The sequence below is a fragment of the Aptenodytes forsteri genome, unplaced genomic scaffold, assembly GCF_000699145.1.
Source record: "Aptenodytes forsteri isolate BGI_AS27 unplaced genomic scaffold, ASM69914v1 Scaffold53, whole genome shotgun sequence".
In the NCBI taxonomy this organism is placed as follows: domain Eukaryota; kingdom Metazoa; phylum Chordata; class Aves; order Sphenisciformes; family Spheniscidae; genus Aptenodytes; species Aptenodytes forsteri.
This window is the reverse complement of record NW_008795909.1, coordinates 9,638,166-9,655,706: the sequence shown is the minus strand read 5'-3', so window position 1 is coordinate 9,655,706 and position 17,541 is coordinate 9,638,166. Positions and strand designations below refer to the sequence as shown.

Genomic DNA, 17,541 nt, shown 5'->3' with positions numbered 1-17,541 from the left:
CCCTTTTTCTCCCTTTCCAGATTCCTTATAAATTTGGCTGGTCCTGCGCCTTTTTCAGCCCTGCCCTTCCCCCACTCTCCAAGCTGCAGCCATCTGCAGAGAAGTTGCAGAAAACTATTTTTCTCTTGGCTTCATCTATTCCATTACTCAACATAATTTCACTTGAAAGGGGGCTATGCATGCTGCCAAGTTCACTCAATACAGAGGTAAAAATTCAGAGTCGAGGTCACAGGCCCACACACCCTTAGAGCCACTGTGGATTAACCAGTAGAAACCCAGCTAAGTCGAGACAGTTGCTGGAGTTAGCCAGACTTACTACAAAGTAAATGACAGAATTATTTTGCCTGTTGAATGAACAGGTCATGTCCAAACTTCTCTGAACTGTCCACAGTGTGCTAACCCATTATGCCTGACCTGTAAATCCACAAATCCTTGTCCATATATCAGAATCTAGAGCTTCTCCCATTTCCGCCTCCCCTGAAAACTAATTCTGGGTCTTTCTACAGCAAAGGTTGGCAGTCAGGCCAGACTGTTCAGTGGCATCAGGAACAAAGCCTTGAACAGGACCAAACTCACTTGTGCCATTCACTTTCAGGAGATTTGAACGGTGGTATTTACTCGTTATGCTGTGATTCAAGCATTCACCTGTTAAAATACTGAGCTTCGCTCCCCGTTCTGCTTCCTCCATTCTTAAGACACTCACCAACAGCTGGTGACCTGCTGTAACTCAGGGGCTGCATTTCAGCGTGACAGCTGTTACTATGTGCTGCATACATACTTACTGTATGTAGTTTGTTACAGATTGATAACGGAGTTGTTGGCACTGTAGGTAAAAATAAGAGGACGGCTTGCCCCCAAAATAAATAAGTCAAGCTAGGATTCAGAAAGAAAACAATAAGAAAGCAGAGTGAAATGTGGGCTAAGGTACAGCCAGGCGTGTGTGTAAAGACCGATGGAGGTGAATTCAGGCAGAGGATGGAGTTGTGTCTTGAAACTGTCACAGGCTGCGTTATATTCCCTCACATGAAGCATGAATTCTGTACCTCTTCTGGTCTATTTATCCTGTTCTTTAGTCACTGTTCAAAAAGGTCTTAGTGATGCCAGTCGGAATATTCAAATAAATACTATTACTGATTTTTCTTCACCATTACCTATTCAGTGAATTTGGAACCAGTGGCAGCTCATTCACTCACTGCTGTGGAGACCGAAACCTGTATGGGCTCAGGTGGCCTTGCCCCAAGTGTCCCAGCTCTACTTATCCCTGCCAAGTTCCCTCAGACTTAATTTACCAAAGTGACCAAGTATGAGCCAGAAATTCAGTTCCCTCAGAAAACACCCATATGCGTACTAGTTTTTAGACACATACACTTATTAGACCTTTTCCCAGAAACCAGCAAGTGACGTAGGGAAATAATTGCTTTTTTCATTCCTGATTAGAGCAGGAATTTGAACATCAATCTACCCATAGCAGGCACTGTAATCTGGGACTTACTCCCAAGCCACCCATTCTTTTAGGTATTTGTGAATTTGAAAAAGTTGATGGAAATTTTTAATTTGGCCTCTTAAAAGTCGTATGTGCTCTCCTCAGGATCTCATATTGAAGGATTTATTATAAATCTGCATGGATACATCTCTTCATTTGGAGAGACAACAGAGCCCACTTGAACTGTAAGAGAAACAAAGCAGAATAGCAGACACTGTTTTGTATTTAACCGCTCAAAATGACCCAGAAAGAGTCATTTTACTAAAAGCAGGTAAGAGACTAGCCTCTGATGTCATTGCAAACTGCTGTATCCAAAATTTCTCTGGCGACATTACAAAGTGAATACAGAGCCCAAAGACAAACATTTTCTCCGAATCAGCAACAGTTGCTCTGTTCTGGAAGGCTTCCAAATTTAACCTTCATTCATTAGGAAAAAAGCCCCAAAATAGACTGAGTATAGCCCGGGAGAAAGAACAACCACCACAACATTTACTGAAAGGACAAAAAGTAAAAGAAACTAAATGGGCAGAGAGAAAGCGAGAGGCTTCAGGTATTATACAAAACTGAACAGAGTTTAAAAATAAAAAAATTGCAGGACAAACAGATGGAAAATGTCCACTCCCTCTCTCAGCTATGGATCAGAATTCAGGTGAAGCAACTTTGTGCAGTCAAAGGTGAATAAGTATCATGTAATTTCTTGGAACCATTGTATAAAAGCAGGATATGGTTCTACACTATTTGCTATAAATCAACCAGAAATTACTGAGCCCCATGGAAGAACTACTGGATGAAATCCATGGCTTAGTGTAGCAGGTCAAGCTAAATGATTCAACTGATCATCCTGGCATTAAAATCCATGAAGCTATAACCTCCTCTATGTCCTGATTCAAAGCTGCTCAGGTGGTAGATGTACAAATCAAAGCCTTTGGCAGCAATACCAGACTTGTAACAGCACGACTGTACTGTGAGGCACATGAGGGAATTAATCCAGATTAAAAATACTAGTGCCAAGGAAAAAAAAGTGGTTTTAACTTTTTTTTTAACATGGTTTAGTTTCACAGCCCCATTTACACATGACTCAGGGCATGATGCAGGAGGTGATAGCACAGAAAGAAGTAGTAAGGAAAGCAGAAATGTCTCAAATCGAGATTGCCCGCAAAGACTTTACATCATGAAACCACAGCCTGAGAATATAGCTACTATACCAAGACACAAAAGCTGAGCTTGCTTTCAAGTGATCATTAAATCCAATATGATGGTGATTGAGAGTACAGCATAGCATTTTTGTTCCTTTCCTGGACTAATAGTATCCTCTAACTGCAAGTATGACAGTCTATGAACTTCTACCCTTTGCAAAAGCTGATTAGAAAACTGGAACTTGATGCAGCCAGAATATCAGTATTTAAAGCAACAGTTTTCATCTTTCAAAGCTCATAGCATGCATTAGTGACATGAGTGACCCTGGCTGAATGCACTCGGAAAGCAAGCCTGCAAGAATACAAACTATTACAGGTTATGCTCATAGTACTTCAGACTGGTTTTATGAAATGGGAGGCTTATATGATCACACAGTCTGCCTGCCTGCCAGTGCATCTATTTCTCTGATCCATTCCCCACAATAACTTTGGAAGGCACCATCCAGTTTCAAAAAAAATTTGTCAGAGCAACTGAACTCTCAATACAATGATGCTCCAATAAATGGGAATGATCCTTGGAGACAGCTAGAGTTATCACAGTAATGAGGAGAAGCAGATGAAGGCAGGTGTCATAAAAATAAATTCCTTAATATTTCTGAAGTACTCAATTATTGCAGCAATGAGCACCGTGGAAAAGCCCATACAGGACTAAATACTTCTGTATCTAAGGATCAGTATATGTCAAGTGATGCAGTGTCACATATTGAACATTGAGGATAAAGTGAAATATGAGAGATGCGAGACAGAAATCTCCTGGATCTCAATCTTTCTCCTGCTGTATCCATACATGAATCATGATTCATGATTCATGATGATCATGATTCTATGATTCTATGATTCTAATACATTTATATGTATTCATATAAATCCCTGTCATAAACTAATCAGGCTTTAGCTGAAAATTGGCTAGGTTTCCTAATAGATGACATGAATCTCATATAAGCCTCTGTTCCTCACATATTGCTTTGAAGCTCCCTCCACCTGGATTGCCAGCTCCAAATCTAGAAAGCTGAAGTATTTTTTTCCTCAGATGCCTCCTAGTAGTTGGATATCCTAAAGCTCCCAATGACATTAATCCAGTGGCAATCAAAGAACTATTTTCAGGGTCCTGAAGGCACTAAAAGGACTTTAACGGCCCTGACCAGCCCCACCTGGGACTCCTACCCAAGCTCTCTGTCCATTGGCCTGGGGGCTCCATTTAAGCTCAGCCCTGGGCTGTTAATCCCTGTTTGAGCTATGCTGTGGATGTGCCTGTCTGTGGCCCTGCCTCCTGGATGGACCTTGGGCCTATGTTGTAGGTAGCTTCCCTCCTCGTGGATGCCCTCACATGTGTTGTAGCTTGTCTCTCATTCTGCATCCTGGATGGACTTTGAACCCATGTTATGGGCTTGTTTCTGGGCCTGCCTCTTGCTGCTCCTGAATTGCCCCTGGTCCATCCCCTTGTTGTGTCTGGGGCTGTCGATGGACTGTGGTACCAGCTCACTGCTCTGCCCACTGTGCTCAGGACGGTGCTCCCTCAGTAAGGGCACAGCCTGTGCTGTGGTAACCCTCAGCTTATAGCTCTACAACCTTTAGAGAGCAACTGGTCCTTGCTGCTCCCTGATCCTTAATCATCATTATCTCCTTGCAACTCTACCCTGTTTTCTAGGGCATAGAAAAATATCAGTGTAGTTCCCCTGAATCTGTACTTTTCTGACTATTTTTCTCTACCTTGGTGTGATTGTCTTTGTGTTCCAGTGAGATCTAGTGCATCCTGAGATCTTGCATTTGGTAGAGGGCACAATCTTCTGGTTTTTTGGACCCACTTTTGTGAGAGAGATGTGGACTTACTTCAGCAGGGAATAACAAGTCAGGGACATGCCTGCACTCCTCGTGTTGAGTGCGACTCTCTCATTCTCCCTTTCCTAAGCAGATATTCCACTTCCTATTTTATCTGACAGCTTCCTGTATCTCATTTTTATTCCTTCCTGGACTTTGGTCTCTGGCTGCCTCTCCTACGTCTTCCTCTCTAACAGAACAAATTGTTTGTCTCTTGTTACTTAGAGCTACCTCACCTACCCTTATTTCACCTCACGCTTAAGTGTAATGTGTCTCTTCCACAGCTCAGTTTTTCCTGCATTAACCAGTCTTTCTGCAGTGGCTGCTTACATCCGTGAATCACCTTTCTTGTCTGTGTTCTACCTGAGCTGTGTCTCTGCTCTCATGTCCAACTCCTTTCTATACTTCAGTGTCCCCTCATGTTGCACTCTCCTTCTTAGCTGTTTTCACCTATGAATGCTGTCTGTGAGATTACTCTCCACAGAAAAAAATCTTCCATGAGATTCCATCCACAGGTAACACATGGCAGAATTGCTTTCTCTTCATTATCCTTTTCCTTTGCCCCAGTACCCATCAATTCTCTTTTCCTTGTTGTTAAACCTATACAGAAAAGGTTACTTTTCAGACCTAACGCTTCCTAAAAAAGTTCCATGCCAGCTCCGCTGTTTACTTCTGCCTGCTCAGTGGCTCTCCTGGCTGCTTGGCTTTTCAACCCTTTTGTCTAAGCCAGTCACCCTTCTACATATATTTGGTAAACTGTTCAATAGCAGGGATCACAAGCAGGAAGCATCCTTTATGCTTCTGTCCTACTCACAACGTGCCATTCCTAGATAGCCTCCACAAACTACAGTTTGCAACAAACCAGTGGGCAACAAGCAAACTAACACATCTAGTTACCTCCAAGGAACAACCGGACTCTTTCTTTCTCACTGAATTTTCCTGTTTACTTTCTGAATAATTGTTCATGAGTGTTCACACCATCTGTGCTGTGCACTGTAAGCACAGGGTCCTGTGGAATAATGAATATTTGATCATGTCATTCAAGGCTAAAACAAGATTGCATGGTTTAATTCTGCCATTTCCCAACTATACAATCTCAGCACTTCTTTCATGTAGTTTTCTTATATAGTAAATGCACAGTTTGTGTATATATCTCTAAAAAACCCAATGGGCGAACTTACAAATTTTGCATTGAAATACACTAGCATTTTCCGAAGAAGTGACTGAATCCAAGATTTTGGTTCTGATCCATTTTGGAATGAGCTGTAAAGTTCAGATAGAGTCTGAAGTTTGGGGACATTAAAATCTATGGTTCTGGGTCCTGGGTCACTCCTGGTCCTTTTCTCTGTTCTATGGCTTCTGAAAAGCAGTCATAGTGTCCACAGGGGGGAACTCATAAGCCTGAAGAGCCAAACCCAAACAGGGAGAAGCCTGAAACTGTTGCTTATTAGTATTTTTGTCTTTGTCTCTGAAATTTGTGATCCTATTTAGCGCTTTGAACGTAGATGACTTTCTTGTACAAAGGTCTGGAGAGGCATCACATAATGTGCTACATGCTGTATCCTCCTGAGGTTTACTGGTGCTGAGCTCTGACAAAAATGCGTACCCTGAAGTCTGTGCTCAGTCTTCCGTGAGGAGGCAGCCAACCGCTCTGTGCAGCAGCAAATCTGCCAGCTGGCCATAGAGGGGCGATGGCATCAGCTGCAGCCTATCCCCTTTGCTAGCTACATGACATATCTGGTCTGGGAGGATTAGAAACCAGGGGAGCGGAGAGCAAATTGCTGCAGGGAGATGAGTTTGGGGGCAGGGGAGTGCATTCACGCAACTGCTCTTTTTAACATTTCTCTCTTGATCCCAAGCTACCTGCTATGCGAGATGGGGGAAGGGGAGACTGCAAAGGGAGAGTCTGACTTTCAGGAAAGACTATGGAGAAACATAACTCACATTAGTGGTGAGATTAAAGGATTAGATTCAATTCACACCCCATTCAAAATGAAATTTCAGCCTCTGCTTTTTGTGTAACGTGCAGTGGGCCAGAGCTGTGACAGTGGTTACAGAGCTTAGCATCCTCAACAGCACACAGAGGGAGAGGGGTCTAGTCCCTGATTTCTGTGCGTTTCTGTCCTGGTTTCGGCAGGGATAGAGTTAATTTCCTTTCTAGTAGCTGGTACAGCTGCTCTAGTACAAGTGTCTCCTTGCGTGTGAAATACCGCAGCTTCTCTTGTGATGAGTGTAGAACATGACCTATGGTACCACCTTTCCCTTTCTCCCACTCCCTACGCTGGATATTTCCTTGAATAATTTCTCCAGGAAATCCTCTCTCTGAGGCATTGCAAACAGATATTGGAAGAAGTCATCTCGTAATTATTAATTCCATGGGTCCTATTTCCTATTTCTTAATTTAAAAAAAAAAAAAACCAAACCCCACAAACCTTCCTTTCTAGTAGCTGGTACAGCTGCTCTAGTACAAGTGTCTCCTTGCGTGATACCGCAGCCAGCTTCTCTTGTGATGAGTGTAGAACATGACCTATGGTACCACCTTTCCCTTTCTCCCACTCCCTACGCTGGATATTTCCTTGAATAATTTCTCCAGGAAATCCTCTCTCTGAGGCATTGCAAACAGATATTGGAAGCCTATTTCTTAATTTAAAAAAAAAAAAAACCAAACCCCACAACATAAAAACCTTCCTGTAATGCACTTCTTGGATGTGGCTTGATATTACAGAATCTTGTGCACCAAATCACAGCCTATAGTGGAACTGGCTATTATATTCCTGGTGCGTGAAATGACTTGAGAACAGAACCAGTTTCAATAGTAACTTTCTGTTTGAAGGCTGGACTAGCTCAGTTTCCAAGGTCAGGTTTCTGGTGTGAATACCTGATTCCAAAACTGACATATATTAGAATATTTTCATGATTAAAAAATCATTACTGTGTTCCAATGAAGGCAGATAACTACAGAGGAAGCAAGTTCTTTTTTCAAGTAATTTTTCAAGCAAATAGTCACAGAGAGAACTCTACTAATTCAGCCAGTTTTAATCAAGACTTTTTGTGCTTCTTTCTTTGTTTCCCCCTCAAATATTTTGTAAACTGTTCTTTCCTAGCTTAGGTGGGTTTATATGCTTAGTGCTTGTAGATCAGCTCCATTCTTTAGCCATGCCAGCTTTTGCTCATTTTTGTTGAACATCTTCCAATTTCTCATTTATCCGGTAATAAGATGTTCAAAACTAACACAGCATTGCAGGTACAATTTCCTTTCCACTTGGGGTTACAGTGCTCTTAGTTACACAGCCCAAAATTTTACTGGGCCTTTTCTGCTAACCTATTATAGATATATATTCATACGTAAGTTGGTAGGTTGGTGCCTACTGTACCTAAGTCTCTTCAAACATCAGTGCTTTCCCCTCACAGAATGTGTGGTTTGGATTGCTTTTCTGTGGGTATACTGGTTGGTATTTTTCCAGGTTTAATATTTTTGCTACATTTTTAACTGTGCTAGGAGGTCCAGGACTACTTGCTCATTCTTCTAACAATTTGTAATTTAGTAATTCATGGTGATTTCATTGTCCTATATTTACTCTCTCTTCCAGACCACTGTTAATGTCAAATAAGACAGGGTCCAGCATCCTCTGTTAGACTGTGCTCTCCTGTGACTCAACTCTGCTAGCCAAGAGCACGTTTGACACTGGCTGGAGGTGACTGCCTGCCCAGGCTCTTTCCATGCTCTTGCCCTGAACTTGTAAATCAAAATAAGCTGTGTTAGGTTACCCAATTTAAATACTCTAGAGGCTGTTCATCAATGTAGTAGTAAAATAGCCAACTGGAGAGTTAAAAAGAAATTGTTGCCACATGCATTTAAACTGGAAGATAGAGGAAAAATCTACATCATTAGTGACTGTGTGAAGAGATAAAGCTACACATTTAAGCTCCAGGCTCTGTGGGTTTCCTAAGAGAGCCAGGCAGCTGTGTGGGAGTTGTGCAGGAGAAGTCCCACCTCCTCGTGAGGCTGTTGGGCACTCCACCATGTTCTTGCTTGTAGATATTTGAATGTATTCTCTTTCCCCTGACAGGTCCACGGGAAGTGTGTGTGTAGACACAACACAGCAGGGGACCACTGTGAGAAATGTGCACCACTATACAACGATCAGCCTTGGAAGCCAGGAGATGGAAAAACAGGGGCGCCAAATGAATGCAGAAGTAAGTGGGAGGGAGTTTACTGATCCAGGCTTTCAGGATGAGCACTCACCATGCCAGCAGGCAAAGTTCCCTAACAAAGACTTCTGTCGATTTACACTAATGGTGCCATTACAGAAACTGGGGATAAGTTGCTGGTCATTGATGCAAAACTTCAGTATGCATGTTGTTTTACTGCAGCTGACCCATTTGGGCTATTGGGAAGTGGAATTGACAAGTCAGAAATCTGTTCTTCATGCAGCTACGTCCCCTCATGTGTTTTAGCATTCCAGGGTTTTGTGCAGGGCTTACGATACCATCAAATTGGTTCGTCTTACTGTAAGAATACCACACAGCTCACAACCTCTCAAGCTTCTCAGACCCTGCTGGGACTCTCACTCTCTGTTGCAATTTCTAGTTTTTATGAAAATCAAGGATTTCAGGCAGATGAAATGTGTTACATTCAGATATTTCCTCCATGATTTACAGTAGGAAAATGATACCATTTGAATAGTATTGCTGTGTCTATTATATAAGCCTGAAATATATTCTCCTGTTTCCCACCAGAGTGTCGCTGTCACAACCATGCTGATAGCTGCCATTTTGATCTGAGTGTTTGGCTGGCATCAGGAAAGCGCAGTGGTGGAGTCTGTGACAACTGCAAGCATAACACAGAGGGACATCGGTGTCAAAGGTGCAAACCAGGGTATTACCGAGATAGAGGGAAACCCATGTCTTCTACAGAGGTCTGCAAACGTAAGTGACTATTGTTAACGTGTGGTGAAGACGAATGGTGGAAGAATCATTAAAAGAATGATTAAAAGAAAGAAATCAATAACTCCTGTAGAAGCAACTCACAAGTATTACTGTCCTTTCTTTGTATTCTTTTCCTAAACTACAGCTTTCTGATGAAAGGTCATCTTCCTGATTTTCTGTGTTTATTTCTCCCCCTGGTATCACACTTTTTGTTGTGATAACTACTACAGTTCTCCAAATGCACTGCATTTTGGGGAAAGGTACATTCTTCCTGTGCTTGCATTTAAAACAATATGGTTCCTTTTTTCTTGAGGCACATTTTATTTACCTGTTTTTTTCTGCACCTCAAGACTGTGTGTGCCTATGTATAAGCTATTGTCAAGTTCCATTTGATTGTGCAACATCTGTGCACATAAATATATATAATAATGGCTGCAGGAGGTGTAGGAAGCATGAGACCATGCATATCCACTTGGGAACAAATAGATCAGAGCTCACTCAGACTTATCTCTGGATTCTACAGCTGTATTATGGGGTGCTTTGCCCAAATTAATTGCCTCATTAACACTTCAGCAGGATGTGTTAGGAAGTAACTCGGGCATAGAGGCACTAATGGTTGTACACAGAGGGTGTACAACCTCTGGATCAAGGTAGTTTGCACCCAGCCAGTCTGGAACATAGCCCAAATCTCCCTTACTTAGTGTAAACATTTCCTGAGTATCCTGCCAGGCTTCACACATCTGATTCCATCTGGCATCTATTTGAGAGGTTGCTATTTCCAACAATATACATAATTTCATTTCTCCCTTTGGATAGTTTTCCTTCCCCGTAGACATCAGTTGCCAGCACAGTTGCCAGCACAGAGAACTTCATCCTCTGTCATCTGTACTCATGCCCACTGGCATCATGTGCTTTTGAAGCTTTCCTGACCCTTTGATGTTCTTCATCAAGATTCCTCTTAAGCACTCAGGTTACAAACACTCCTCTCCCTACGACTGCATGGCCTGTGATATTGCTTAAACTTTTTGTGCACAACACATCCTATGTTTCTGCTCTTTTGTATTCTTTCCACTGGATCTTAGTGCCAGCACAGACTGCTTCCACACAACCCCTTCTTTCTGATTTTACAACATTCATCACAGAACACTGATCAGCAGGCAGGACTGGGGGTGAGCTTATCTAACTCACCCTGAATCCCATAGTGTTCTATGGTGGCCCCTTTCTAATCCTGTTTCTACTCTGAGCAGATTTGCTACAGGGAAATATTGTAATGAGAATAAATTCTGTGCCAGAAGATTAGTTTTCAATCTCATAGTGCCTGAAAGAATCTGTGTATGAACTCTTGTATTTAACAGCAGGGTGATGGTGTAGTAACCAACATCATGTGTAATATTAGATAACCACTAAAGTCAAGGAGCACTGGAGAGCAGTGAAGAGGAAAAAACATTGTTTGAAAATACAGCCTATCTGTGTGGAAACCCTAGAACAGTCTGCCTGGATGAAATCAGACCTTGACTCTACCTCTGCCTCTTTTGTCTGGTCTGGTTACAGGCCTCTCAGTACCTCCTGCCAATACTCTGCATAGCAAAAGAAAAACTGTTCAGAAATTTACCTTGTTGAAAGAGCTTTATTCCTATCGTGCCAGTCAAGCACAATAATGTTCTTTTCACCTGGGAACATGCTGCTGCCAGCAGAAGGCCCCCAAATGCAATTGTTCCCACTCTGACTTGCACTCTCAGGTCTAGATAGCTGCCATCCTGCTTTAGCCACCTGAAAGTTATATGTCTCTTCTAGGCTCCCTGTACAGTCAGTGGAGAAACAGCGGGACCTCTAGGGAATGATTTATTGCAGTCTAACGTAGATGCCTGAGATAGATGAGCTGAATTGCCCTCTAGAGGATATCTATTTCTCTTCCTTGACTTAAGAGGTATTCTGGATCATTAGCCTGCACTAGAGTTTCTGTTGGTTGAGACTAATCTAACAGGTTTGATTCAGCATTATTGCAAATAGGTAAGCATGACCCTATCTGTGCACGATTCAAGTCAATGGGACCTTTCACGGTGAAATGCTTGCCATATCAAGATACAAGGAAGGGTATTGCAGTTCACTCTAGAAGCCTCAGCTTTTACGGCAGACTGATGTGTGCATGATGCTTGTACCTGTGTGGAAATAAAAGGGACACTGCAGATATAACTACAGAGTTAAGAGAATCCTGGGAGGGGGGTGGTTAGTCTGTGCCTTTTCTCTTTTATTTAAAGTGAGAAGGAGAATTTCCACAATGACATTTGACAAATTACCTTAATAGGGTAGTGTTTTGTATGATGAAAGAACTGATCCCCAAACACTTCCCCATGTGGTTTGCAGGCAGTGTATAAGTGTGCACTTCATATTATGCTGTACCTCTGCAGAGAATTTTCAGGGAACACTTCACTACTTTGGTTATTATCAATGAGAGCAAAACGAGAAGCACCAGTGCAGACAGGCAGAGTTGTTTTGGTTAGCACAGACTCAGTCTGATAGAGCGAAGATTTCACCTCCAGGAGCATCATCAGCTCCTTATGCCTAGAGCTGATATTAAACTGAAAGGCCTCATGCAGGATATAACAGAGGCCCTCTTCTCCATCCTTTAGGTTGCAAAACTTGCATTGCTATTAAACTTAATCTGGTGTGGTCTGAGTAAATTGTTCAGGTTGCGTGACCCTAAAAACAACTCTGGTTACTCAGTAAAAAACAGTTACTGTTTTGAGCATTGCTAATATGTAAGAAATTAGACAATTAGACCACCAGGTACATTTCTCTCATACCTCAGCCTGCTGATCATAAATTGAAGAGCTGCCACTTCTGGATTAGCATGTTTGTGAGGATTTAAATGTACCAATTCCAAGGCATCATCTCACTTTGAGAAAACCACGCAAACAGTGCCAGACTCACAACACTAAATGAAAACCCCACCCACTGGGCAAGTGCTGAAAAGCAGTAATAAACTGGAAACAGCCGACTGAATGGATGATTTTGGTGAGAGCAACCTGGTCCTCAGCTTCCCATTTTGAACTCAGAGGAAAAAAAAAACCTCAATGGGAGATCAAAACTTGACCCTTGTGTACAGTAGATACTGAGCTGGGAAAGGAAATCTGATGAAAAAGCTGAATGAAATGCTGTGCTAATCCCTTTGAGAAAGCACGCTTGAAGAGTGCTCTGCCATCCAGAGCAAAGTCTAGGTTCAGCTGTGACATCCCCCTCAGGCTCCCAGAAAGTTAACAGGACACTGCCCAGGCCCAGAAAAAGTCTTTAAGCATTAGTCATAATAATGAACAGCATTCTCTCTTAATCACTGCTAGGAAAAAAAAGTTGTATAACAATTGGATGTCCTGGCACTATCCAAACCACCCTTTGTTGACCCTCCAATGTGAGACTGAAAAGACATTCCCATGAAAAAAAAAATCTGTTGAAATTTGACATGTAAGTGTGAATCTGCTATTCCTTTTTGTCTGCAGAGGTAGCCTGCCTCCAATCCCTTTGCTTCTCCTGTTCCTAGCAGCTGGGGATGAATGAGAGCCAGGTCGTGTGCACAGCCTTGTTTTGACACTGCTTAGATCTGTAGTTAAAAAAAAAAAGGCAGGCATGAAAAGAGCCCCAGAGCAAGGCACACACCTGCCTGTTATTGGGGGTGACAACACAGGATTAAGTAGTTTGGATATAGACTTGTATGGGAGCTTTGACTCGGAAGCCTAATCGTTTCCTAACCAATGGTTAGAAAAGCTGCTGTATCCTTGGCTCTTTCCTGTGGCTTATTTGGAGGCTTAAGGGATCCTTCTGAAATGGCACCATCTTTTGTACTCACCCTTTGCTTAGCTTAAAAAATAATGCAGGCATGTAGACCTATTAAAAAGGGTCTCCAGGAAAACAAGCTTTTTTACTCTAAGCGCAAGGGCTGAAAATTAAAATGTGCCCAGATGCACATGCACACACACACACACTCTGAAAAGCTCTGCTTCTCATCCTTTTACTTCTGAGCAGAGGGAGTGAACTTTTAATTGTAATATCACAAAGGCCTGATCACATCTTGGTTCAAAGTCTGTCTTAATCAGCCCTGACCACACACACAGCTGTCTATCTCATTTCCTTCATTTAAGAAACATCACTGGCCGAGTCAATCCCCACATCTGACATGCTTTAAAACGTGCCCTGATTTGGTCATATGCTCCAAAGATGCACATGTATGTATTTCAGGTTCAAAAGGCTTTGTTTGATTTTTCATTTTGCCTGTTTTTCATCAAATAGCCAGAGTCTGCTCATAGCTACATCTTATGCAGTGTTATTAGACAGAAGTTTAAGGCAAGATACCTCAAAGTCCACTGAATTACTTGGAGCACTTGCTATTTTCCTATAAGTTGGGATCATTTTGTTACAACCAATATTATATTTTACATCTGCGTCTAATTACATGGGAAAGACAGCTGTGCTGAGGGCAGACAGATTTGAGGACTTGAGTGGAGGCTGCTGTATGAATTATTCATTTTTCATTATTCCATATCTCCTCCTTTTTACAATAGTTTGACAAAACATACTTAGTATAGGAGTGAGACTAAAAGGCAAGAGGATGCTTTGTGATACTTCGTGACTGATAGCCAATTCTAAAGTACAATGATGAAATTTTTCATTACGCTGCTGTCAAGGGGAGAACCCAAATAAACCAGCCATCTCTGAGCCAGAACTGTCTGCACACCGTCCCTAACATAATTGATGATGCCTTTGACAAACAAGGCCATTGTCTTGTCGGCTGGTGTTTTGTTAGACAGGGAGGCGGATGGAGAGAAAACTAGGGTTTGCCAAGAGAAAAGAAGCAAAAATCAGCAGGGAAAGATGCTGTGTTGTCAAATATTGGGAAATGTAAAAGGGTGAGGTTTTGGAAACTTGCTTTTACTTTTCTTTAATTGTGAGGTTTATCTGCAAATCTGTGGTACTATTAAACAGATAAAACTTAGTCATCAACAGCTGCCCCTTCAGCATGTGACATGTGGGCTCTTATTTTGGGAGTTACCTTAGATGCACAACTGGGATTTTGGCCATAATTCTCTGGAAGCCAGACAATGTACACACCCAAGCTGAAATGCTAAATAAACACAGACTGAGTAAAGCATTCGCAAGCCATTTGTATAACTCATCTGAAAGTGTTGTACATTTATTGATTCAGCTTGCTTTCTGATCCACCAGAAGCTGTCCCGGTTTCTAATTGGGGAATATGCCCCACAGTTCATTTGGGAACATTAGTTTTCCTGAACTGCAGCCCCAAAATGGAAAAAAAAAAAAAAAAAAACACAAAACACTCTTTTTCCACCTTTTTTTTTTCCAAAATGCAGCCCCAAAATGAAAAAAAAAAAAAAAAAAAAGCAGCACTTTTTTCCTACCTCCTCATCAGATTCTGCCAATGCTGTCAGTCACTGTCCTGTAATACTTTCCCTTAGGAATAGGATGGGAGAAGGTCTCATCTTCCTGAATCAGGCTCTACTTTCAGTTGGTGATAGGTAGTCTATATGATGCTAATGATTTACCCATCTGTTATGTGACCCTAACTGATGAAACCGGAAAACGGGAAATAAGAGGGGAATAAAGACGGACCCAGAAGTTGCAGAAATATCAGAAATTTAAGGCAAAAACTCCACAGGTAGATCCTACATACAGAGATATTACAGTGAAATTGGAAACCTGGATTCAAGCCAACCCAGATGTTGGCAACCTCTTACTTCTTGTGGCTCAGACCTGTCTGCAGTAAAGGAAGCGTGTGTTTCCCCCCCTTATCCCCAAATCTATGACATCCATTTTTTTCAGTGACGGACAGAACGAAGTGTCTCCTCTTTTAGGGTGATGTAGTCAGCCCTGCAAAAATCTGGGCGAAAATAATTCAAGTTGAGCAGCAACAAATCAGAACTTGCCTTTGAAACTGTCAGTGCTAATGAGCACTTCATTGTTACACCTGCTCTCCAGAACTGACAGCAAAATCCCTGGGTTTGCTCCCAAAGTCAAGACTGCTTTGTGGCAAAAAGGCGAGCCTGCTGCCATCCGCCAACCAGCTCATTGTGTTGAGTACATTGCCCATGACAGCACGCTTATTTTCTGTCCTTAGGCTATTGTGCTAGTGTCCCTTGAAAACAACGGACTGAGATCTGTCTACAGCAGAGTGTAATAATATTATTAAAAATATTGGCATAAAGAACACAGGGCATGGTAAAAAAAAAAACTATGTAGTAAGCAGATCATAAGAGAAATGCCCTTTAAACAAAATTGCTCACCCTTTTTCTCGTACTATTTTCAAAAGATATTTTCTTTTCTTGAGCATCAACTATGAGGTTGCAGATGAAAGTGAATCTGACCCTGCTACACTTAACACTCTTTATAGTCATATACTTGCCCATTCCCCTTGGAAAATGATGTGTGGAATCAGAGTGTTCATTTGGTCTCTTATCTGTGAGCTCATGAAGAAAAGTAGTTTGATCAGAAGCAATGATGGGCAAACTTCAAAAGCTTTGGAGATCATGTTTGGTTCAGATAAGCATCCAAAAGGCTGGTCCCTGATCCAAGCTATCTAAACACCTTGGGTGTCCAACATTTAACTGAAAATCTCTGTTAAAGCGGGTCTTAGCCACAAGATTTTTATTTCTGCCCTCTTCCAGATGGATGAAGTAGTGATGCATTTCCTTTTCAGTCTCTGCTACAAGCAGAAGCCAGGGCATGCTGCTTTGTTAATACAAAAAAGAGCTGAAATATGAAGGCCTGGAGTTCAGCTCAGTTCTCAGTTTAATCAAACTTGTTTGAATATCAGAAATGAGTGGGTATGTTTATTGCTTGTATTTTACCTCTGCAGAGCTGTTGGCAGCAGGCTTGACCATCTCAGCTAGCCTCTGCCCTGATGGAGAGGAATCAACTGTGTTGGCTTTGCACCACTATCTGTATATTACTTTCCACCTCGCTCCCTGATGCTGTCACACTGGGAATGTACTGATGGCCTGGGATTATGACAATTTATTGTCTCTGAAGGCAGAGTTGCTCACAGGAGCTGTTTTACTACCAAGTTGCCTTGGGTTGCCAGGCTGATGTCAAACTGGCTATAGCATTAGAAAGATCTGGGGTTTTTTCCCTCCTATTTGCTGATCTCCAGCTACATGTAAAATACGTCTAGTGAGTTTAGAGATCTTCTCTCATTCTGTCCACCTTCCTTATAGCAAATCTGCTCACGTATTCATACAAAAAATTTCATCAGCTTCCTTACACACATACAGTACTGCATGGTGAGATGTGTCCCTTAGAACTCGTACTGAAGGAAATTTGTGGACTCTGGAGGCAGAAATCGAAAAAACATTTCAGGTCATCTGAAGCACCTGCATAAGCCGCATCTAGCCCCAGAGGAAACAGTAGTTTTGTGATCTCTGTGTTCACAGGAAAGACAACATAGGCAATAATTATAATTTTTTACCTCGTCCATGCTAGCGAGTTTTTTTGCAAAACACTTTGAAAGTGAATCACCTGCAAGCCTCTTCAAAAATAAACACACAGTGGAGGCTTCCTGCCACCACTTCAAAACCCTGTACAGTCAAGATTTGTGTAGTAGGGAAGAACTGACTTTCACACATAAATGGGTCCCAGTTGGACTTGGTTTGCAGTGCTTAATGAGTTAAAAAGAAACAAAAATAATATTGCAAATTTAGGCTGACAATGCAATGTTTACCAGTTCTGACTTAAAACTTCTGAGCATAAGGAAGAGGGCACGAGTTTATCAGCCTTGCAAGAATGTCACTTAACCAGATGACCCCTGGGCACATAATCTCAGTCACCTCTTACCATATCTCCATAGCTTGCGCCTGCCAGCCAATGGGTTCAGCCGACGCAACTTTCAGCAGAAGCTGGCGATGCCACCCCAAGACGGGATTCTGCTACTGCAAGCCAGGTGTGGCAGGCCCCAACTGCGATAGATGTCTCATGGGCTACTGGGGCTTTGGAGAAAATGGCTGTCGCCCTTGTGACTGTGCCAGAGACTGCGACCAGCATACTGGAAACTGTTTCAATGGGTAAAGAAGCCCTCCTTTGGGTTCACTTTGAGATGGGATTCTGTGAAATGAA

General features: G+C 42.1%; 1 protein-coding gene across 1 annotated transcript in view; it reads left to right on the top strand.

Moving 5' to 3' along the window:
- LOC103903260 (netrin-4) overlaps window positions 1-17,541 on the top strand; it is a 54,722-nt gene that overhangs the window by 28,605 nt on the left and 8,576 nt on the right. The window contains exons 4-6 of the mRNA XM_009284424.1: window positions 8,568-8,694; window positions 9,238-9,426; window positions 17,276-17,489. Of these exons, the coding sequence (XP_009282699.1) occupies window positions 8,568-8,694; window positions 9,238-9,426; window positions 17,276-17,489 (530 nt within the window). The remainder of the gene's footprint in view (window positions 1-8,567; window positions 8,695-9,237; window positions 9,427-17,275; window positions 17,490-17,541) is intronic.